Consider the following 23,457-nt stretch of genomic DNA (forward strand, 5'->3'; position numbering starts at 1 on the left):
GCGGCCCCGGCCGGAAGTGACATGCTGGTGGAAGCGGAAGTTGTGTTGCGGCAACGTGTGCAGCTGAAGAGCACGAGTGTGGTGAGCTGAGCGGCCCGGCGCGGACATGTTCCTGCAGTACTACCTGAGCGAGCAGGGGGAGCGCGTCTACACCATGAAGGTGAGGACGGGGAGAGCTGGGAGCTACAGCAGGGAGACGTCCCGTCTCCGCCGGGCAGGTGGGAAGCTCCCATTATGGCACCACCACTGAGCTACCCCTGCCCTGTGGAAGTGAGTGGGACCACACATGTGCCCGGCGGACTGCAGGAATAGAAAGGCACCTGCATTAGATTGGTGGTGGTCCCGGCGGTCGCACCACCCTCCAGTAAGTGGTATGCCCCTTTGAGGAAGCGAAAGCACTTGTGGGGTCTTGTAGAAGTGCTCCCGCAGGAGACTGCGTGTTGTATGGGGAGTGTGCAGTCAGTGCAGCACGTAGTGTAGTACAGCGCAGGTAACGTGCTGTAAGGCCTGCAGGACTCGGTGTATTATGTACCGTATTTATCAGAATAGAAGATCCAGTCATCAGCAAGATAAAACCTTGTCCAGCGTCTGTGCCTTATTGTGTGTGTGTGTGTGTGTCTGATAGATCCAGAGACCCCTGACTGCCTCAATGATCCGGCAGTGCACTGATTGATCATTGTGAGAACTCTGCAGCTATATGTACCGTGGGGTGCAGGTCCTCCTCTGTACACACAGGGACAGACAACCGCAAAGGACCTCTGATGTCAGAACCATGTGACCAGGAAGCAGCTAGAGGCGTTCATCTATTACTACACATGTATGTGGGCATTTAATGTTAACCCTTTCAGGTCCACTGTTGGATATTTTCCAACATAATCATTGAAGCCTGTAGAGATCTGATGTCAGAGGACATCCAACAGAGTATACTTGGTGTTCTGCTGGCTGCCCGGTGCGTCCCAGCATGTAGTTACTGCCTTTAGCAAGCAGGTGGCATCGTTGTATATCAGAAACTGCAAGCCCCCTAGGAAACCCTGAATCCTAAGGTGGATTGCAAGGGGCTAATAAACCAGCATAACCTGCCAATTGTAGAGCTGTATGTGTTGTGTACAATGTGCGTGCAGCAGTGTATGCGTATAATGCGAATTCACGCACTTGCGCCATTGTTTGAATGGACACACCAGATGGAATAGGAGCTGGTGGTTCGCTGTTAGACCCCTTTTCCATACTAGAACTCCAGTTAATGACGATAGCCCCTCCACCAGACACGTATTACAATGAAATATTTTTTCCTGTCGTGTAAACCTGGGGGGCGTCTTATAGTCCGAAAAATACAGCATCTGCTAATTCATTGTGTTTTTCAGAAAGTGTCCCCCAGCGGGCAGCCAACCTCCTCGGCTCATCCGGCGCGCTTCTCTCCAGACGACAAGTATTCCCGGCACCGCATCTCCATCAAGAAGAGATTTGGCCTGCTGCTCACTCAGCAACCAAGACCTGTCTTATGAGACCGCGGGGAATGGATGCACGGCGTTGAGGGGAGGAATGACTGAGGACCTCAGCGGTCGGACATTTATCACTTACCACGGCCTGCTGGGTCACAGCTTAGTCTGCCGGGGGGGTTTACATTAGTTTTGATACATGAGTTCAACAAACACAATAAATGTCTTGTCAGAAACCAAGTAGTCTCAGTTCCCTGATATCTTGGAGACGGCCAACTTCGCAGGACTGAAGGCAAGATGGCGGAAGCAAAGAGCTTTTCATTTTTTTGGCAACACTGCAAACTTTTTTTTTTTTCCCCCCCGAGCTGCTGAGAGGGATTGTGTGATCGCACAGGAGCGAGAAATGCTTTCTTTTCCGAGCCCGATTGGCACTTGAGTTTAGTAGCCGTCCTGTAAGGCCGCTCTCACAGGCGACAGAATTGTGCAGGGTTTTTTCTCTCTCCCCCCTCTCGCGATGGGATAGCACTACAAATGGCATGTATGTGAACCCCATGCTTTCCAATGGGTTCCTTCACATGTTTTGTAGCCTGTGGCATGCTCTATACAGCCGCCATTTGCTGTCTTGTAGTCCATGTTTCCCTATGGAGCCTTCCTTTCTGTTGCATCGCACAAAAACGTGGCGTTCGTGCGGCGCGATCCACAGGATAAATAGACATGCTGAGAATTTTGAATCTGTAGCGTTTTTTATAAACGCTACACATTTGGCGCAGAAAGTTTCCTCCACGTGAAGGAGAGTTTAAAAAAATGTCCACATAGTTTATACTATAAATACTGCGTAATTTCTGCAGTAAAATGTGGTGCAGAAATTCCGCAGCATCTCCAGTGTGTGTGAAGGCGGCCTATACAGTACATGCCACGAGGATGAGATGTAAGGGTATATTCACACAGTGGAATTTTCCGCATACGTTCCGCCTCTAAAAACTGTTTGAATCCGTTTTTGGCGCAGATCCGTGCATGGATTTAGCCCTGAAAAACTGCATTTCCGTGAGCTTCCATGTCCAGAAGTTATTTTCTTGACACAATTTTCCGCATTGGAATTCTGCATTCAGTTTTTAGAGGTGGAGTTCATATGGAAAGTTCTTCAGTGATTCCACCGTGTGAACGTACCCTGAGACATCCCCAGCAGTGGGGAGGTGTGATGCGGGTCTTAAGTCTGCAGCGTGTCCATTTATTGTACCGTATATACCGGCGTATAAGGCGACGGGGCGTATAAGACGACCCCCCAACTGTCACCTTATACGCCGGTATACAGAGGAGAAAAAAAAAAAAATTCATTACTCACCTCCCCCGGCGTTCTGTCGCGCTCCGGCAGGATGTCGCTCGCTCCGGCAGGCTGTCGCTCGCTCCTCGTCCCCGGCAGGCTGTCGCTCGCTCCTCGTCCCCGGCAGGCTGTCGCTCGCTCCTCGTCCCCGGCGCAGCATAGCTTTCTGAATGCGGGGCTTGAAATCCCCGCTTCCAGAAAGCTAATACACACGCCGGCAGCCATGACATCATTGAATGGCTGTGATTGGCTAAAGCACACGTGGCTTCAGCCAATCACACTATTCAATGACATCATTGAATGGGTGTGATTGCTAACACGTGCGCCTTCAGCCAATCACAGCCATTCAATGCTGTCATGGCTACCGGCGTGTGTATTAGCTTTCTGGAAGCGGGGATTTCAAGCCCCGCATTCAGAAAGCTATGCTGCGCCGGGGACGAGGAGCGAGCGACAGCCTGTCGGAGCGAGCGACATCCTGCCGGAGCGCGACAGAACGCCGGGGGAGGTGAGTAATGAATTTTTTTTTTTTACACTTTTTTTTTTTTTGTATTACCGGCGCATAAGACGACCCCCGACTGCAGAGCAGATTTTTCGGGGTTCAAAAGTCGTCTTATACGCCGGTATATACGGTATGTATTTACAGTGCAGATTCCATCTCATCAAATGTGGATCCACAGTATTTCATGTCCACGGGGCAGATCGGCGACTGCAGCGGAATCCCACCCTGCCCACGGCAACAGGACAGTACTTACCTGTGCGAGTCCCTCCATCTTCTCCATTGCAGATATGGGTGGGCGCTCTGTCGTGCATGCACAGGGGAGTTGTTTTTTTTTTTTTTAAATCACCTTTTCCTGCTTTCCTGTATTTTTTTAATTATGTGCCATCCAAACTAGTTTAGTTCATTAGTAGAGATGAGTGAGCGTACTCGGAAAAGCACTACTCGCTCGAGTAATTTGCTTTATCCGAGTATCGCTGTGCTCGTCCCTGAAGATTCGGGGAGCTGCAGGGGAGAGCGGGGAGGGACGGAGGTAAGATCTTTCTCTCCCTCTCTCCCGCCCGCTCTCCCCTGCTCCCCGCTGCGACTCACCTGTCAGCCGCAGCGGCACCCGAATCTTCAGGGACGAGCACAGCGATACTCGGATAAAGCACATTACTTGAGCGAGTAGTGCTTTTCCGAGTACGCTCGCTCATCTCTAGTCATTAGTTGACGAAGGGGGCAAAATACCCCCAAAAGCTCGCTGTAATATCATGTATTTTTGTTAGCCATTAAAAAGTTATCATTTGTGGTACATCTGGTACATTGTAAGACTGACTAGTCTAAGTTTGCACTGTCTTAGTAAATAAGCCTCAGTGTGTGGATGTGCACAAACTTAAGATCAAACTAGCCCCTTCCTGCCGCAGGTTTTTTTTTAAATCTCTTGCCTTCAAAGAGGAAAACCCAACTATTTTCCCCTCACATGGCTGCTTTCTTCTGGGACAGCCTCTCTATTTTGGTTAATGTACCATATAATGTATTGGGAAAAATTTCTAAATGAAGTTGAATAGAAAACCTACCATTTCACTATTGTCTTTTGATTTAATAAGCAGTTAAAAACAACGTATTTGTATCTTGCAGATCATTGTCATTACCAATTTTCTATAGTTTTACTACTTTTAATAATTAACCTTTTTGATAATAAATTGGCTCTCGGTCACTCATCAGATCCCAATGTGCAGTATTACAGGTACCATTTCTGTAGAACAGTCCCTGCAAAGATATGCGGAAGAAAAAGCATCCAGGCAGTTTTATTTTGTGCTAGTGAAGTTTTAGGGCGCAGTCAGACGAGCGTGATTTTAGTGCGTGCAAAATGAACGCTTCTAAAAGAACCAATGGGTTCCTATAGAAGCATTCATATACGCGGAATTAGGGGTGCAAAACACCGTGCACCACTTAAGAAAGATAGATTATGCACTACGGTGCACGACAGGCAGGAGTTTCCACTGACTCCTATGAAAGCAGGACTTAATGGAAACTCCTGCACAGGGAATGGCTTCTGGCCAGAAGCACCTTTTTAAATGTCCGCCCCCCTCCCCTCTCTCCGCAAGGGATTTCCCTATTGAGGGGGAAGGAGAAAGGGGGCCGGGGTTGCATGGTTTCCTTTGAGAGTGTGTTGGAGAAGGGGGTGGGGCTAGATGGATCACTCTCTAGCCCTGCTCCCTATGGTTTGCTATAGCTATTTTCTGTGAGAATCCCTATAGTGCCCTTTAGCTCCGTCCACTTACTCTCCACTATGGGGAGATTCCTTGGGATCTCCCCAGGGCATGGGGCAGAGAGCGGAGCTATGGGGGATCTCCCCAGGGCATGGGGCAGAGAGCGGAGCTATGGGGGATCTCCCCAGGGCATGGGGCAGAGAGCGGAGCTATGGGGGATCTCCCCAGGGCATGGGGCAGAGAGCGGAGCTATGGGGGATCTCCCCAGGGCATGGGGCAGAGAGCGGAGCTATGGGGGATCTCCCCAGGGCATGGGGCAGAGAGCGGAGCTATGGGGGATCTCCCCAGGGCATGGGGCAGAGAGCGAAGCTATGGGGGATTAATCCTTCGCCCCACTGTGTCTGCGTGCTATGAGGAAACCCCCCCCCCCCCCCCCCCCCCATAGCTCTGCTCGCTCTCCCTGCTTTGGGGAAATCCTGAAGCCCTACAGGGCTCCTCTCCTCCTGGGGCAGCTGCGCCTCTCCAACCGCAGCAGCTCCAGTGAACGGGCAATGTTTCATGTGATGTACATATAAAATATTTCTCATTCAAGCGTTCTCAGCAGATGCAAGCGGCGCATTTATTTTGGGGCTGCTAAAGGTTCACACACGACACGCTCGTCTGCTTGAGGCCTTAGTGGGAGTTCACATTAGGATCTAAGCATTCATTAAATGTGTATAAGTGTATAGCCTCATGTACCTATAGCCTAAAATGGCTCAAACGTGGTTCAAAAATGCATGCTTTTCACTGCTTGACCTCCCACGCGTTTGTGAGCTTTTTTTTTTGTGTGGAATGGAAAAGCGTAGCCCACTACTGTTTTACAGGCAAAAAAAAAAAAAAGCGTGGACCTGTATGTTTGTTAGCCTTGGCGCTCCTGCCGACGGTGTATGAATAAAACGCTGCAGGTCTCCCCGCAGTATTTTACCGCTAGAGACCATGTATGGCTGCAAGTACGCTGCGCGTGTCCATGTATCACATGTGTGGTGTAAAAAAAAAAACGCACATGTGCCCCTTCAGACAATGGAAAACGTATGTTGTAAGTTTTCACATATTTCATCAAAATGCCTTAAGGAAAAAAGTGTTCAACTACAAAACTTTGAGAGAAAAAGTTTTTAATGAAATACGGTAACAGAAGCCGGTCAGAAGAGTGATAAAGAGCCGCCATTCTAATCCCCGTTGTGAGTAGGGAAGAAGCTGCACTAGCACTACATGACCATAGCTGTCCTGGCAGGTGCCATCTAGTCCTGTACATGTGACCACTATATACACAGCGCTGATCTTACATACTGCTTTTAGGTAAGAATATTATTCAAAACTTCTCTTTTATGTGGCTTTTGTGGAAACTAAAGCAATTTAGTTTTTTTTTTTCCCCTCTATGTTCTTTCAGTGGAAATGTCCTAAGGAACCGTCTGTTCTAGTTTCTCTAAACAGTCGTACGAGCCTGATTGCATAATTTAGGCAGCATGCACATGCGCAAGTCGGATTCCGCATGCGGGAGCCCAGAACCGATTCAGACCCTGTGCCTGGCAGGTATCTGTGTGTACCTGTATTTCTTTACTTCTCTGTACTGCGGTTGGTCCGCATGGCTCGCCGTCAGACATGTGCGGTACAAATTGTTTCCTTTTAAACTCCTGCTTTTCCTGCGAAATCCACAACCCGTCAGCAATGTCTATTACGGACAGGCCACGGGTCAACAGCTTCCATTCATTTCAATGGAAGCCGTCTGTGCGGGAACCGCAGGAAAATGGACTATGCTGCAATTTGTTTTTTAAATCTGCGAGCGGAAACCAGAACTGGTTTTGGCTTGTGTGCATGAAGAATGATTTTTGCATAGCCTGCTATGGGCGGTATCGGGAGGAGGTTGCCCGCTCCAGATTACGCAATTCAAATCTGCCGCTGTGCATTCACCCTTAAAGGGGTTGTCCCGCGGCGAAAGCGAGATTTTTTTTTTTTTAAATGGACCCCTGCATTATACCCTGTTAAAAAGAAAGCATGTGTTAGTTTTTAACAAGCACATTGCACTTACCTGCATCAGCGTTCTGCAGCTTCTTCATTTAAAGATGGCGCCGCTGGTCTTCTCCCATGGTGCACCGTGGAGTTTCTTCTGTCTTCCGCGTTCCACTGCCGATACAGCCACCTCATTGGCTGATCGGCACCACGTGACGGAGGCGGAGCTTCGATGACGACACGCAGACCAGCTCTCTGGCGCGCGGCCCCATTCACCAGGCAGAAGACCGCACAGCGCAAGCGCGTCTAAAGATGCCAGAAGACACAAAAATTAGACGGCACCATGGCGACGAGGACGCGAGCAACGGAGCAGGTAAGTGAATAACTTCTGTATGACTCATATTTAATGCACGATGTATATTACAAAGTGCATTAATATGGCCATACAGAAGTGTATAGACCCACTTGCTGCCGCGGGACAACCCCTTTAAGGTCTTTGTAAAAAGCTATCTGCTGCGGCATAACACCATGCGGGATGCGGTCATGTGCCCACAGGGCATAAGCCTTTGTCTCATGACAGTCGAAATATTCTAGAGTTTATCCTGAGTGAAGACACCGTTGTGTTCCGATGATCACATCCCCATCATAGTTTACCGCACACTATTCTACTTTTAGCAGCAGCTATGCCTGGTATTGCAGCTCCAACAGCTGTTTGGGGATAGGAGGGGTGCGAACCATCAGACCACCGCCAATCCAATACGGTTTATTTATGCTAAGAATAGACCATCAGTTTCAAATAATCCTCTTAAAGGGGTTGTCGGAGTATAAAAATATTCTTTAAACGGCTGGCATGATAGAAAATAAGCAGTTACTTACCTTATCTTCTCCGCCTGATTAAACAGCAGAGCGGCTTTACTGAAGAATTGCGGTTTCCGCTCGCTGATGAAAATCACAGCATGCTCCATTTGAAATCAAGGGTAGCAATCCAATCCGTAGCCCTTCTGTAATTGACATTGCGGAAAGGTCTCAGGATTCCGCATCATCGCTCGGTGATGACACAGTAAAAGCAGAAGTAAAAAAAAAACAACCTGTACTGCGTATGTCCACCGGTGAGCCGTACAGATGAAGATTCAAGAAAGCAGATAGACGCGGACGCCGCTGCTGCCACAGCCGGATTCCACATGCAGAATCCAACCCGCCTGGGTGCATGCGGCCTAAAGGCAGTTGAGTTGTGACTTTGAAGTCAGCTAACCTGAAGATCGCAAAGAAAACTACCTTGATGGATCTAAGCAATTTGATCCTCCCTCGTACAACGTGTCATGGCCAAAGTTGCTGTGTAACCCCGGCCTAATCTTTAAAGGGGTTGTTTATAGGAAAATGCAGCCCACAATGCGAAATATTTTTTATATTTACACTTAGAAACATTTTTTTAATATCTGTAGAAATTCCAAGACTAGCATTACAATAGCGCCCCCTGCTGTTTGTATTGAAGAGCCTTTCTGTGTTCGGTCCACCTCAATAGATGTTCCAAGGTGGTCGTACATACTCAGTCTCTTGAGAAAATAGCGGGCAATTACATGGTCAGATATTTTTGCTAAGACTTCCCCTTTAGGGAATTGCTATGTATGCAACTCTACAAGGCCGTATTCATACAGCTGATATTCCTGCATAAATTCTGAGAAAAACAGAACTTGCACAGAAGAGGAACCCATTCATTCACATGAGGGATTTTACACTTGGACTAAGGCGCAGAGTCTGAAAAATCACCATGTCCTATTTTTGTGTGCGTCTCACCTGAGAATAGGAGGTGTAATGTGGGGGGTCCGGCACGTCATACAGCACACAGATGGAGTGTCTGGGTGCTGTGCAATGCACAGTGTGCCCGAGAATCTGGGCTGTGTGAGTACGGCCCAAAAGTGTGGTCAAAACTTTTATTCTACTACACCATGCTGAAGGAATGAAACTGCAGGGATCGTGGACATAACTGCAGGAGTGTGGCTGCCATTCAAAGGTGTCCCACTGTGCAGGAAGGGTATCGCTTTTCCTTAAAGAGAGCACCTAGAAGGTGTGAGAATACTAAAGACTAGAGATGAGCGAACGTGCTCGGCCACGCCCCTTTTTCGCCCGAATACCGCGATTTTCGAGTACTTCCGTACTCGGGCGAAAAAATTCGGGGGTCGCCGCGGCGGCGCGGGGGGTTGCAGCGGGGAGTGGGGGGGAGAGGGAGAGAGAGAGAGGGCTCCCCCCTGTTCCCCGCTGCTACCCCCCACGCCGCCACGCCTCTCCCCGCCCCCCGACGCACCCGAGTACTTTTCACCCGAGTAGTGAAGTACTCGAAAATCGCGGTGCTCGATTGCGAAATCGCCCTTACCGAGTACGTTCGCTCATCTCTACTAAAGACCCATTTACACTGGACGATTATCGCTAAAAATTCGCTAATCGGCGATCGGTTTAGTGACAATCGTGTAAATAGGCGCGGGGCACCCGCATTTCGAGCACTTTTTGGTGATCTTTAAAATCAAGCTCACTTGATTTTAACGATCTGCTGATAACCTCCCCCCCATGGAGAACAAAGGATCTGAGCACAGATAATAGCCTCGGGCTATTAGCTGCGCTCAGTGAAGGCTTCATTAACATACATAATTGGAATTTAAGTAGCTGTGGGATGTTTGAGCGATTATCTGCTTGTGTAAATGGGCCTTTATAAGGCCATTCACGCTCCTCTAGATAATATATGCAAAGAAGGAAGATTGAACAATAACTCTGCAGCGCCACCTAGTGGATGGCAGCATTCTCATAAATCAGTGTCCGACTCTTTATACAGATCTTTATAACAATGACTGGGAATTGAAAACCAAGCCAGAATCCATACACAGCTGTTTCAGGGGTTTTGCCCCTCACCAGTGTGCAGTAGGATTCTGGCTTGGCTAGTGACAGGTCTATGACGTGGGTCAGGAAGGGTATCAGCTCTCCTTAAGGAGAGGATTGATGCTATCTAATGGGTGGTGCTGCAGAGGTTTTCTTCCATCTTCCTTATTTGTAGGAAAACACTTGAGCTTGCAGGATCAGCTGCCTGCCTGTAATATATGCTTATGTCCTATGGGGTTAAAGCCTGCTTCCAGTTGGGATTACCCACCCCATCTATCATAAAGCAATGAGACGAGCTGCTGCCTGCTGGGCAGTACAGTTGTCATGGTAGCTGCCAGATGGCCAAAGAGTGCTGTGCACAGGCCCTATTAAGTAAGACCTGTGCATGGGCTGGTTTCTGGTACCACTCCCATGACTGTGGCCGTGTTGCAGTGTCTGATCCAAGTAATTAACGAGGGCGGCACTAGGGGGAAAAAAAGGCCCTTCGGTAACACTACTGCACCTGCTCTAAAATTACCATAGATTTGCTTACTTCTCTAAGGCTAGTTTCACACAGGCGAGTCCGATATTGCGCTCGACAGCAACGATTTTGTGTGAAAAACGCCTCTCATCCCTTCAGGGAAGTAGTGGAGTATTTTCTGTTTTCAACGGGAAGCCTCACATCTCACTCGCACGCCGTGCGATGTTTTGCCGGTCCCATTGAAAACAATGCGCAATGCGATGCATTCCAAGGGAACGCCAAAAAATAGGACTTGCCCTGATTTTTTTCCTGTGCCGCAAAGCAGGTAAAAAAATCGTTCATGTGTACGAACCCATGGCCACAGCTGTCACACGACCAAGAAAATCGACGACATGTGCGTTGCAAGACGCACAACACTTGCACAAATATGAATTCCATTCCCTTAACCCCTCCAGGACGTACACTTACGTCCTGGAGCGTCGGAGTATGTATGAAGATAGATCACGGCGCGACCTCTCTTCATACAGCGCAGGCGTCAGCTGTTTATTACAGCTGACACCTGTGGGCAATAGCTGCAATTGGGCATGAGGTTGATTGTGGCTATTGACCCTTTAAATGCCACTGTCAATTCTGACAGCGGCATTTAAATCCCCCAAACCATTTTTGCGGGGTCCCGTACGGCCCCCCGTGTGAGATCGCAGGGAGCCGTACAGGTGTCATGGCAGCTGGGGTCTTTCTGAAAGGCCCCAGGGCTGCCTTAGCAAACTACCTATCCGTAGAAGTCCGATCTATCGAAGTAGCACATTATTCACCCCGTCCGGTGAACGTCGTCCGAAAAATAAATAATGCCAGAAATGCACTTTTTCAGTCACCCTGTCTCCCAAACAAAATTCAATAAAAGTGATCAAAAAGTGGAATGTATTTCGAATTGGTACTAACATAAACTACAGGACATCCCGCAAACAATGAGCCCTCGCACAACGATGTAGACGGAGAAATAAAAAAATTATTGCGCACAGAAGAGGGAGGCAGAAAAGAATTGGAAAAAATTAAACGCCTTTGAAAAAAAATACAAGTACTACAGCAAACTATACAAGTTGGGTATCGTAGTAATCCCGCTGACCCGTAGAATAAAGTTATCATGTCGCGTTTGTTGCAGTTTGTGCGCCGTAGAAACAAGACGCACTGAAAGATGGCGGAATGTCATTTTTTTCTTCATTTTACTCCACTTAGGATTTTTTAAAAGTTTTTCAGCACATTATATGGTACATTAAATGGCACCATTGGAAAATACAACTCGTCCCGCAAAAAACAAGCCCTCCTACAGCGACGTCGATGGATAAATAAAGGAGTTATGATATTCTAAAAGGAGGGAGGAAAAAACAAAAATGGGAAAAAAAAAAGGGAGGGGGGCCGCGTCATTAAGGGGTTAAATAAGGTCATACACATGAACCATTTTTTATCGCATTAGGGTGCAGGAAAAAATGGTGCCATGTCTTATCTTTGGCCGTTCCCTCAGAACGCATCGCCCATCGTTTTCAATGGGGCCGGAAAACACTTTGCGCGGCGTGTGATGCGCACACAAGTGCGATGCAAGGCTGCCCATTGAAAACAACGGGAAACACTAGCCGATCGCCGCACCAGAAGATCGCAACTGTACTGCTGAAGTGACAGAAAACCGCCTCACACCTCCGGGTACCTTGTGCGTTTCCTAGCGCGATATCGCTCGCGTATAGGAAGCCTTACGGCCAATCCATACATTCGTAGGATGGCGGAGTTTATCTCATGGTTTTCAATGGTGTGCCCTCGCAGCGCATGGCGTCCACCTCCTACGTGGTGCGATGCTTTCACCGGCTTCACTGAAAACAATAGATGCGCCGCGCGCGTACAAGGATACGTGTCGCGCTTTGTGTGGTAGTCGTGCGTCTCACAGTGCACACATCTCGCAGTTTGCTCTGCCTGTGGCGGCCTGCGCTCCTTCCAGCATGGCTACATGTGTGGTTTTGGTGCTGCTGAGTTTTCCAGCTCTCCTCCTGTGTGAGAGGAAACATGGCAGCTCTCCCTACTGGCAGCCATCACTGCTGGGGGCTCCACGTGAATGAATGTATTGAGTTGTGTCTTCCCCCCAGGTCCTGTCAGACATCACTAGGCGGTCTCTCTGTGACATTTCCCCCAGGGCTGCCCACAAGGACACCGGCCTCCAGTGTGTCACAGACTTCCACAGAACGGTTACGCGCGTTCCCGCCATGTTTTATTCTAAAGGCGCGCACCCGCAGCCCCAAAGCAACCGGCGCGAAACCCGCGCCCGTTCCCTGCGCGTCCCCGTCACTATGCAAACTAGCGGTTGTGCGCGCCCCCGGCCCTGCAGTTCCTCTCATCTTTCTTCCCCCCCCCCCTTCCTGCGTCCGTCCTGTTATTCATTTGTTGGTGTCACCCTGTTCTCCGTCCGCCCCGTTTACTAACCTGTAAGCCCTGAGTCCATCCTCAGCCTCCCTTCCCCGGAGGGTATTAGCCATTGCACGCCCCCTCGCCTCCTCCCCCTAGTTCCAGTCAGCATCTAGCCCATCGGCTGCCATGCCCTCCCCCTGTCACTTTGTATTATTGTGCCATGCTAGCCCCCTGAGGATGGCAGCGGGTCAGTAGCCACTGGGACTCCCTCCATCTCCAAGCTGGATTGTGCCGGCGCTGCAGGTTCCTTCTTTCTCTTTCCTGGATAGGCTGTGGTTTTGCTGTTCCTGTCTTGTAACTTCCCCTTGCATTGTGTTTGGTGGCCGGGCCATATTTGTGCTGTCATTGTCACGTCTGTGACTTGTGCCGGCGCCGGCTGTGTGCCCTGCTGGTCTCCCCGGGGGCACGGCGGGTCGCCTGCTTTAGGAGGGCTTCTCTTTGTCCGCGGACAGACGCCGGTAACTGTAAACACATGTTCCTCTTGCAGGCCTGTCGAATTACATCGGTGCCCTCTGATTTGGGGGCGCTGTGTGTTTGGCGTCGCCGCTTCGTTATTAGCAGAGTTTTTAGAATAATGATGTTTTAATGTCTTAACATTCTGGTTCTTCGTCTTCTTTTTGTTTTGTCTGGAAAGTTTCTAATGGATCTTTAACGCTATTTTAATTGTGCTCTTGTTTTGCCAGGTGGGAAGGTGTCCGCGAAAAGCGAGGAGCTGGCACCAATGCCTCCCAAAATGGCATCCGTACGGTTTACGGTGACCCCGACCAAGATAGATGACCTGGGGACGATATCGGACACGAGCCCGGACCTCAGCTCTTCTTCCCGCGTGCGCTTTAGCTCAAGAGAAAGCGTCAGAGATGCAAGTCGAAGTGAAGCTTACAGTGAGAGCTCGTTGGCCACCACCGCCGTGGATCCGACTAGTGAAAGGACCACCAACCCAATGGACAGCGGAGAAGGTAAGTGATATCCTTGTAAGAGGATGGGGGGTTGTTTGACTCCAGATTGTGGGGCATGGCTGCGTTCTAACAGATAACAAAGGATCTCGTACACACGGAGATGGCGAGGAATGAAAGGAGTATTGGTCGGATGTCATTAACACATCCCCGGAGATGTGATGGTGTCCGGCCAATATATATCTTTGTACCTCATATATCGGCCTAAGACCCGGTTCACATCATGCTAATGGGCTCTACACCAAGAAGAGCTCCTCACGTATACCTCCAGTGGAGGCTTGTGACATACATGTTCTGCATGGTAGAAGGGGTTTTGTAACGAAGTACCGTTATAATGAATGATGTAGTGTACTATACTATGCCATGCTGTTTCTCTGAATACCCCTACGGTTGTAGTCTCCATTGGAATTAATAGACCCTTACGGACCTGCTTAGATTGTACATTAGGAGCTTCTTCTTGGGGGTCATTCCAGGACAAATCACCGAAGGGAAAACGCCCAACTTTCTCAGATTTTTCCCAAAATTTGCACATTTGTTTATTTCAAGAATGTATATAAAAATCTGAATTTTCAGACCTGTTGGGTCATGGGGTCAGGAAATATAGGGGGACAATTTTCCAAAAATCACCAAAAACTAAAATTTTTGATAATTCCTATCTTGGAAACTATTGGGAGTAGGAAGACGTGAATGTGCCGACAGTGGGGGATTCACCAGAAGCCACTCCGCTGATTCCAAGGAGGAGAAGAGGGGTGTATCTACTTTTTTGTTTTACAGCATGCCCAGCCATTAAAAAAAAACCCATTTTACTCCGATAACCATTTTTACTTTGGCCGAGACTCAATGCCAGAGATACGCAAGCAAGAAATTACATTACTCACAGATACTCTGTACCTACTTTTAGTTTTATGGGCTAAAAGTAGGTGACCTTCTGAGTCCGGAGGTGTAAGTGTTATACTTACCTCCTCTGTCGTTGTCCTGGTGTCAGCTCTGGAAGCCACCGCTCAGTGGCTTGGGCGGCACACTAAGTAGAATGAGTAGACTACTTGGCATGTTGCTCAATGCAGTGACTGGAGGCTTCCAGCGCTGACACCGGGGGAATGATGGGAAAGGTAAGTATAAGGCCTCATGTCCACGGGTGGATCGGATTCCCTAGTGGGAAACCTGCGGAAACAATTTGCTGTAGATCGCGGATGTAATGGTTTTTCCCGTGCGGATGCACTGCAGATCGTCCACCTGGAAAAAAATCTGCAACCCCACCTCCCAGCCTTTTCCCCACCTCCCTAATTGATCTTAACCTTCAAATCCGCAGTGCATCCGCAATTGTATTTGTAGATGCACTGCAGATCGTCCGCACCCATTGACTTCTATTGAGCCAGTCCGCACGGAATCTGCACTGAAATGGAGAATGCTGCGATTTGTTTTCTGCGCCAAACGGTCCACAAATCAAATCTACATGCTTAAATTCAGTTGCGGTTGCCAATGCTTGCCTATGGGTACTTTGGATTGCGGATCTTCTGCGCGGGTGACCAGTGTGGATTCACAAATCAAATCCTCTTGTCGACATTGGGCCTAACACTTACATCCCTGGACTCAGTGGGTCACCTGCTTTTACCTATAAGCTTATAGGGCTAAAGGTAGGTGACAGAGTCACTTCAATGATTGTTGGGCTGAATGAATTGTAGGTCCAAAAGCAGATTTCTCACCCGATTCATAATATGAAGCATATTCAGGTGTATTTGGTCATATTTGATACCACTAAAATGTCTGTCAGTATAGAGCAGGTCGCCATCAAGAAAGTAGTTTTTGAGAAAAAAACAAACCCATTCCTAAAATTTTATATATATATATATATATATATATATCTGTATGTTTCCACAATTTTCTTTAACTTGTATTGGAATTACAGAATTCGGAAAAATAAAAAATCTATATGTTATTATGAAGAGAATGACACCTTGTGTATCTTCATACACCCATTATTTTCCGAGATATGATTTATCAAAAATTATGGTCCTCTGTGACCTTTGGAAAGTTGACCCCGCCTGTATTTCCTAACCCGATGGGTCTGAAAATTGAAATTTTTATATACATTCCAGTAAAAAAAAAAAAGTTCAACATTTCATAAAAATCTGAGCTGGTTTTGCGTCTCCCCTTGGGTGATTTCTCCTAGTATGACTGGTAGTCCTCATTACGTTTCTGTAGCGGGGGATTAGTGATGATACATTGTAGGTAAAGATGGCCAAAGGAGTGTTGGTACCAAGTGCGTCCGACTATCAGTGTGCTGTAAATGTTTGGTGGCTTTCTCCCAGAGTAGAGAAGGATCTGTACTTTGAGGTTCTGCCTGTGTATTTGCCATACTTCATGCGTTTCCATCATAAAGGGGTATTCCGGCTGTGAAGTGAATTTTCTAAAATTCCAATCTGAGAAGTGTTTGCGCCAGGGTTACAGGCATAAATCAAGCTGACATTACCTTCTTGTCCTTTCCTCCATTTCTCATGATCCAGTTTCACTATTTTCCAAGGTGGCTGCTGCATCCCTGCTGATGTGCAGCTTGAAACTACATTTTGCACTATTTTCCCGCTCTGTACCTTCTTCCTGTGTGTTTCCCTACTAAGCCCTGCCCTGCTATTGGTAAGCAATCCGGTCCCGAGAGCGGAAGAGAAAAAAAGCCTTCCCTGGTCAATCATACTGAGCAACCCCGATCTGTAGCGCTGGAATGTCTACAGGACGTATCCACGGCAACCTGGGAATAAACACTTCTGAAGTGCCAGGAGAAGGCGATGGTTTATAAAGCAGAAGCACATTGCAAACTTTAATAATATTTGATTACCACTCATCTGACAGCAATACCGGAATACCCTTTAACGCCTCTGTACATGTAGCAATTCTTCAAATGGTTGTTTTCAGAGTATTTCCTGCATCTGTACATTAGTACAATCATTATAAATATACCACCATTTTCAAAGTCAAGTCCAGTCGCAGCAGAATATGTATTATCAGTCTGTTTGAGCATCATTTACCAGTTCTGCTAACAGTTACAACTAAAGCTTTATTGTAGAAGTACAATTAGAGTACTTTTACAGAGGCTGATTGTTGCCCCAAGTGATCACGCAAAAGAGTGTTTATAGGCGGCTGTCATCCTGTGTAAATACGGGACCCGAAAGGGCAAGTGAGGGAGAGTTGCTCACTTGAAGTCGCTTGGTTTTTAGCTCACCTAAAAACCAAGTGTCTGTCGGCCCGTATAAACAGGAATCCTTCATCTGTGAACAACGCCTGCTTACTCTGAATGGAGGTGAGCAGCCGGAGGAGCTTCAGGAGTGACAGTCGTCCTTTGTCAAAGTACCCGGATGCCCCATTTAGACACAACTATCATCGCTCAGAAGCCATTGTTTGAGCGATAATCATCGCGTCTATCTTGCGCCCGTCGTGCAGTTTTCCTTAACGATTCGCTCATCGTTGTCTTTCAGTCCGCTTAAAATCCATCGTTCAGTTGTTTGCTTCTCGTTTGGTTAAAATGACGTTCGTTCAGTCATTCAGCGATTTGAGGGAAGTTTTCAATGCAAACACTACACAACGATAATACGACTGAAAAGACCAACCGCTACGTCCATTTCCCAACGATTTTCGTTAGGTTAAAAACGTCCGTCTTTAAAAGCAAAACCATCGCTCACTTTTATCTTATAACGAATTTTGAGCAATAATCTATGTGTCTAAATGGGGCATAAGACTAGATGATGATTGTTACGACCACTTATAAATTAAAGAATTGTGAAAAGCATTGCTCTGCCTGAGTGTAGTTTGACACTGAAGGCGATAAGTATGTGGACAGCTGACCGCCACTCCTATACGAGCTTCTTGGACATCCCATTCTATAACCATGTGTGTAAAGTAAACCTGTCACCTTCAATATGACCATAAACTAAGTTATGTTGTACTCTTTATACTACCCGCTGAAGTCTGCGTGCCGCACAAAAATCCAACTCTTCTCACTCTGCTGTCTGCGCTCTCCCTACATGACTATTGTATATGATGATCTAAGGGCTCGTTCACACGCATGTATTATGTGCCCAATTTGTTATTTCAATGGGCTCGTTCATATGAGCATATTTTTTCACACGATATTTGATCATGTGAAAAAATACGCAGCGTGCCCTACTTTAGTGCATAATACACGCACGCCATTGAAGTAAATCGGCCGGCAGAAATACGATTTGAATACGTAGGAAACCTGTGTATTAGCGCAGGAAATACACGGGCCCTTCTGCGTAATTTTTTGCACGCGCAAATACGCACTGTATTCTCTTGCACAGAAACCCGCAGCAGCGAGCAAAATACACTTACGCCCGTGTGAAGGAGCCCTTAGTCTTGTGTGCAGCTGCTCGAAAGCAACGTTCGTGTGTTTTTTGGCTTTATAGCGTACATGAAATAACGGCAGTCCGAAAGCCATCATCGACTGCATGCGTACACGCAAATTGAAAGCCGTAGTAATCATAATGATTCATTTCTGATTGATGGTAATGATGATTGCCCAGTTAAACACAACATCAGCAATAAACTTTTCTTTATTGCTGATCCAAATTGATTGTTCATACATTACATAACACAACATCACATCCTCCCTAATAGTAGATTTCCTAATGAATGTACACGTAAACGGCTTATACGGCTAGCATAGATTCTATAGGTGAAGCCAAACCGATAATTTCTAGCCAGAAGGTTAGCGGCCAATACGTTGTATTGAGGACTTCTGTCCCAATGCAGAGTTGTAGCCCTGCTGATTCATGTTAGGACTGTAATAGTCCCAACTAACCTACTGATGAATAGCGTGCACTATTTACCATGGTAAATTATGTACAAACACACTATTGTCTGATCCCCACTGCATTAGTTCTGTTCCTATTCGGGTAACCCGGGGTTATGACACACCCTTGCCAACTCCAGTAATGTTGTTGCTAGAACAGATGTATTTATTGTACGTGAGTCACAGCCCAGGCAGTTTATGAGAACCATTTAATCACAGACGCTTTTGTCCCGCACTGAGAAACGAATAATAACTGCAGCCCAACACCCAGCGCACACAGCTTTAGGTAACAACAACTTTAGATGTCGGTGTCGGAGGAAGGCAAGGTAACACACCTGTGTGGTCGGACTAGGTACTGCTGACGCAACTGTGCCTTTAAGATCATGCACCTCCCATGTGGGTGAAACATGTGACAGGGAAGCACTGATAATGAGTGTGTCCCAGAAGAGAAAGAGGAAGATAGTGGACGGAAGGGAAAAAAGACCATTCCACTTCCCATATTAGGATAAAACCCAATAAAGAGATAAGGACTGGAGAAGCGGCTTGGAGGGAGTGAGGTGCAGCTGGAGTGGAAAGAGAGGGAAGGCTTGTAGCAAAACGATCAGCTGCAAGTTACAGGGGAGACATAGTTGCTACGGTATAAAAGTGCAATGTTACAAGAAAGTATCAGAGTTTGAGAAAGTTTGAGACGGAAGCAGTAATAGAGTTAAACATGGAGGAGCAGTAACTATAAGGGCCATTAAGCTAGCAGCGGGCTGAGTACAAGAAAAGGTAAAAAGCACAAACAAGTAAAGAGCAGTGGAAAACATGCCGCATTTCACTGTGACAAAAGTGCCCGATTCTGAGGATGAAGCCGAAGGAGCAAGTTCAATGCCCCTTAGAGAAGCTGAAAGTGATGACCTCTGGGAGGCCGGTAAGTTCTGGAGACTTTTCTCCCAGTCTGTTTTTATGTAATCTGTGGTGTAGAAAAGCAAGCGGATGAATTACAGTATGCAGCAGAAATCAGTATGACCGCAGGATCGCTTGTGGAAGGGCCATGATACGTCCATTACATTCATTTAAACATGGTTCCTAGGACATATTTATAGATATGCTAATTATAACCGCTTACAGGATATTACTTACAGACATTAAGCCTAAAGCCATTTCCATACCATTACTGACATGAAATCCAGGAAAATGGACAAAAATACAGAAACCTTTCCAGATGTATGTCCTGACTATTACCATGCCTGTATGTGTACGCTACAGACTTGAGGTTAAGTAGTCAGTTAGAGGAGCATTGAACCATAACTCATAGCTGCAACATTTGCAAACCTTTATACCTAAGCGGCTTCCTACCAGGCGAGTTACTGCAAAACATTAGTCGTCAGCACTGGCAATTATCAGCTGTTTTAGAACCTTGCACTACATTCAATTAGATTAGCTAACAGGCTGGGAGACTTGTGTCCACATTCAAAAGACCTCACCCAAGTTGAACCCTTTATCTGGGCTATAATTGGTTCTGATTAACATATGACATTTCTTTATTAAGGCGTCGTTCACACGAGCGCTGCTTTAGCGCATTAGAGGCGCGCAAAGAAAGCGCGTCTATTAGAACCAATGGTTTCCTATAGAAGCGTTCAGATGACGGAATTTTACACACGCTAAATACTCGCACCTAACAAAGATAGAACACGTGACTGCAATACTTGCACCTATGGTCCGTGGTGCGTGAAAAGATAGGACCTGACCTATCTTTGGTGCGTGCATTCCATAGACTCCTATGGGAGCTGCAAATCACCCGTTCACGTGATACTCTAGTGCAGTATTGCCGCAATTTTTTTTCACACACCTACACTGCGCTAAAACGGTGCTCGTGTGAACGAGGCTTTACAACGTGTACAACGCTCATGTCACATTTGGACAGGACAACAGTTGTCTGAACGACTACACGAGTGCTGTTAGCGCTTGTTCAGAGCGTTTAGACAGGCAGAGTTCACCGCTGGATTCTTGCTCAGCACTGCACCTTCTACATGGAACAGTGAGTGGAGAGCGTTTACACGCAGCGAGAATCCCCCGATCTAGCCTTGTTATTTATGCTGAGTGAAAGTCGGCGATAACGAGAAGTGAACGAATAGTAAACAATTTTTTTTTGCATTTACACGGGACGATTATTGCTTCATTTTGTTTGAACGAATTTTGAGCGATAATCGTCCCATGTAAATGGCCCTTTAAAAAATAGCAGTTTTAAGTTGTTAAAGGGGTACTCCAGTTTACAAAACCAATATTCATATATTCTGTTGGGGAACTCAGCTGAACGGCAGTGATTCATAGCAGTTGACCTCTGCTGATCCACTATTGATGACCTATCCTGAGGGTAGGTCATCCATAGTAAACGTCCTGGAATCCCCCTGTTATTTCCCCTACAGTTGTGCTGCCGGGTCTCCCCACAGATACAGCTGATCTCTGGGGGTTCCAGCAGGGGACACTTTGTGATCTGCTTACTGTTAACAAGTAGGGATTGTGCGAGGTGGAGAGCTACGTTCTTCCGTGGTATTGCTATGGCTTAAATGGTGATAATGTGTTCAGGACATTAAACCTTTTGCTTTCTGGATTTTCAGACCATAGCTGCTCACTCAGTAAATTATCAACTATTATTTCTAATCCTATCATGTTTTTTCTCTTAAGATCGAAGTCAAACATCAGTAACAGAGGAGAACAGCAAGCTGTTAGGTAGCGTTTAACCTTTTAAAACCTGATGTGTTGTTGAGGTGCATGACCGTTTTTGTAACGCAACCCTATCTTCGTTCTACAGACATTGACCGAAGGAAAAACTCCACTCTTTATCAGAACCACAGTGAGGAGGGGGAAGACTCGTATGACCGAAATCTGGCATTGTTTGAGGTGAGAAGGAGCTGTGGAGACTTTAATAAGAATAGCGGTCTTCATGAGCAGGTGGTTGTACCCACATTCAAGACGGTGTAATAACCTTCCTGGCAACATTTGATCAACTGTCAAGCGAGACATACATGGCACTTTATGTCCCCCCTATGAAAAGAAAACATAGTCTTTTGATGATGAGAATAAGTTGATATCACAAAAGTAGGCTTTTTCTGCCATGCTGCCACATCTCCCAGCAGAGAACATGATCTGTCTGTCTCTTTCCTGTGACCAAAGGAAACAGTTGTACTCTGGGGGCTCACAGCCTGGCATTAGCGACTGCCAGTGATGCATCTGACTCTAAATAGCTGTACTTCACCTGGCCAAGATAGAGATTATATAGAACGGCCAAGTTAAACTTTTTGAATAATGGCAGGGATAAGTAGTATTAACAGAGTCTGGTGTGTTGATTTCATCGCTCGATAGGAATATTCCAGACTGTTTGGCCAAGCCAAATAGTCATATTAATATCAGACCCAGAGAAGATGGCTCTTGGCTAAGACATACATATGTAGGTATGTCTGGACCATTTGTATATGGTAAAAACATAGATTTATGTATATAAATGGTCAACACATATATGCACTCTTGGCCAAGAGCGGTCTTCTCTGGGTCTAATATTAATATGACTATTAAACCGTCAGGAATATTTACTATCGAGGGATGAAATAAACACACCAGACTCCCTAGTACTACGTATGCCTGTCATTAGACAAAAAGTTCAACTTGTCTGTTTTCCCCAACAGATGATGTCAAGTACCATCAGGCTGTTCCCATAAAGATAACCTTTTCAGTCCAGTGAAAACCAGTAACCTCTCATGGCCAGCTTTGTTATAATTTTCTGATAGAATTATAGTGAATACTTTGGATTCACCAGTCCATAAAGTACACTGGGAAAATCAGTTTATGGCATATTTGCAGTAAAATATTCCATAACGGAATCTCACATCTACTTGCTCAATGCTTTCTTTTGGCCGGTGAATTGTTATCCAGCTGCAAATCAAAAATGAAATGTGCGTTGAGCTCCCTCAGACATTGGTTAGCCAGAAGGGATTGCAGTTTTCATGAACACTTTTTTTTTTTCTCCCTACTTGTTACGTTTCCTTATAACGGTCATGGCCCTGTTGATTTGATAAACCACTGTTCTTTATTCCCTTTTGTATGCAGGAGGAAATGGACACACGCCCCAAGGTTTCTTCTCTACTTAATCGCTTAGCCAATTACACCAACCTCCCACAGGGTGCTAGAGAACATGAAGAAGAGAGCGAGGGCAAAAAGAAGCAAACAAAGGTGAGCAAATGGAAAATGTGAAACCATCAGATTCATTATATCATTCAGATAAAACCGTTCTGGAATAGTATGAATGACGAATGACACTTCTACACCATTTTTATCTCCATAGGCTCCTCGAATGGGCACAATAATGGGTGTTTACCTGCCTTGTCTGCAAAACATATTTGGAGTCATCTTATTTCTTCGTCTGCCATGGGTGGTGGGGACTGCTGGGATCCTACATGCCTTTTGCATTGTCTTTGCCTGCTGCTGCTGTGTACGTTTTACAGAACAGGGGTAACGCTTATCAGTTAGGAGTGGTCATTTATTTCAGCTTCTGTACTGTAACAGCACTTATGTGTTCACTTTTCAGACAATGCTAACAGCTATCTCTATGAGTGCAATCGCAACAAATGGGGTAGTACCAGGTAACCAGTCTTCAATTCACAGCTGTCATTTTTTTAAAACTCTTTCTTTTACTGGTGTATATTATGTGACAAGCTGATATAGCTGTTTCTAGCTGCTGTCTCTGCTCTGCCACTTCTGCCCTTTTTTTCACCATGATGCCCATATGTGCCCTCTTATGTTGTGTTCTTTTTTTTTTTTTTTTTTTTTTCAGCGGGAGGTTCATACTTTATGATTTCCCGAGCTCTTGGTCCTGAATTTGGTGGAGCTGTTGGTCTCTGCTTCTATCTAGGTACAACTTTTGCTACAGCCATGTATATACTTGGAGCCATAGAGATATTTCTGGTAAGAGAACTTGCCATTTGCCTAAGAGAATCCTATTCAAACTGTGGAAT

General features: G+C 46.4%; 2 protein-coding genes across 7 annotated transcripts in view; both read left to right on the forward strand.

Annotated features, from left to right (window-relative positions):
* The first annotated feature begins 5 nt into the window (after positions 1–5).
* On the forward strand, positions 6–1,676 carry NOP10 (NOP10 ribonucleoprotein). Its single transcript, XM_066603716.1, has 2 exons — positions 6–160; positions 1,362–1,676. Exons 1-2 carry the CDS (start codon positions 107–109, stop codon positions 1,500–1,502), a joined length of 195 nt encoding a protein of 64 aa, XP_066459813.1. The 5' UTR covers positions 6–106; the 3' UTR covers positions 1,503–1,676.
* Positions 1,677–12,708: 11,032 nt separating this feature from the next.
* The window catches only part of SLC12A6 (solute carrier family 12 member 6), a 31,832-nt gene continuing 21,083 nt past the window's right edge, over positions 12,709–23,457 (forward strand). Inside the window, exons 1-8 of one of the 6 annotated variants that reach the window (XM_066603720.1) lie at positions 12,709–12,726; positions 13,393–13,665; positions 21,134–21,178; positions 21,261–21,349; positions 22,553–22,675; positions 22,788–22,934; positions 23,031–23,085; positions 23,277–23,407. In XM_066603720.1, coding sequence (XP_066459817.1) covers positions 13,431–13,665; positions 21,134–21,178; positions 21,261–21,349; positions 22,553–22,675; positions 22,788–22,934; positions 23,031–23,085; positions 23,277–23,407 — 825 coding nt within the window. In that variant the 5' untranslated portion in view covers positions 12,709–12,726; positions 13,393–13,430. Of the gene's footprint in view, positions 12,727–12,822; positions 12,953–13,024; positions 13,168–13,392; positions 13,666–18,734; positions 19,377–21,133; positions 21,179–21,260; positions 21,350–22,552; positions 22,676–22,787; positions 22,935–23,030; positions 23,086–23,276; positions 23,408–23,457 lie in introns of those variants that run through there. The other 5 variants (XM_066603718.1, XM_066603719.1, XM_066603721.1 and 2 more) reach the window with 5 other exon arrangements.

The sequence above is a fragment of the Eleutherodactylus coqui genome, chromosome 5 (genome assembly GCF_035609145.1).
Source record: "Eleutherodactylus coqui strain aEleCoq1 chromosome 5, aEleCoq1.hap1, whole genome shotgun sequence".
NCBI lineage: Eukaryota > Metazoa > Chordata > Amphibia > Anura > Eleutherodactylidae > Eleutherodactylus > Eleutherodactylus coqui.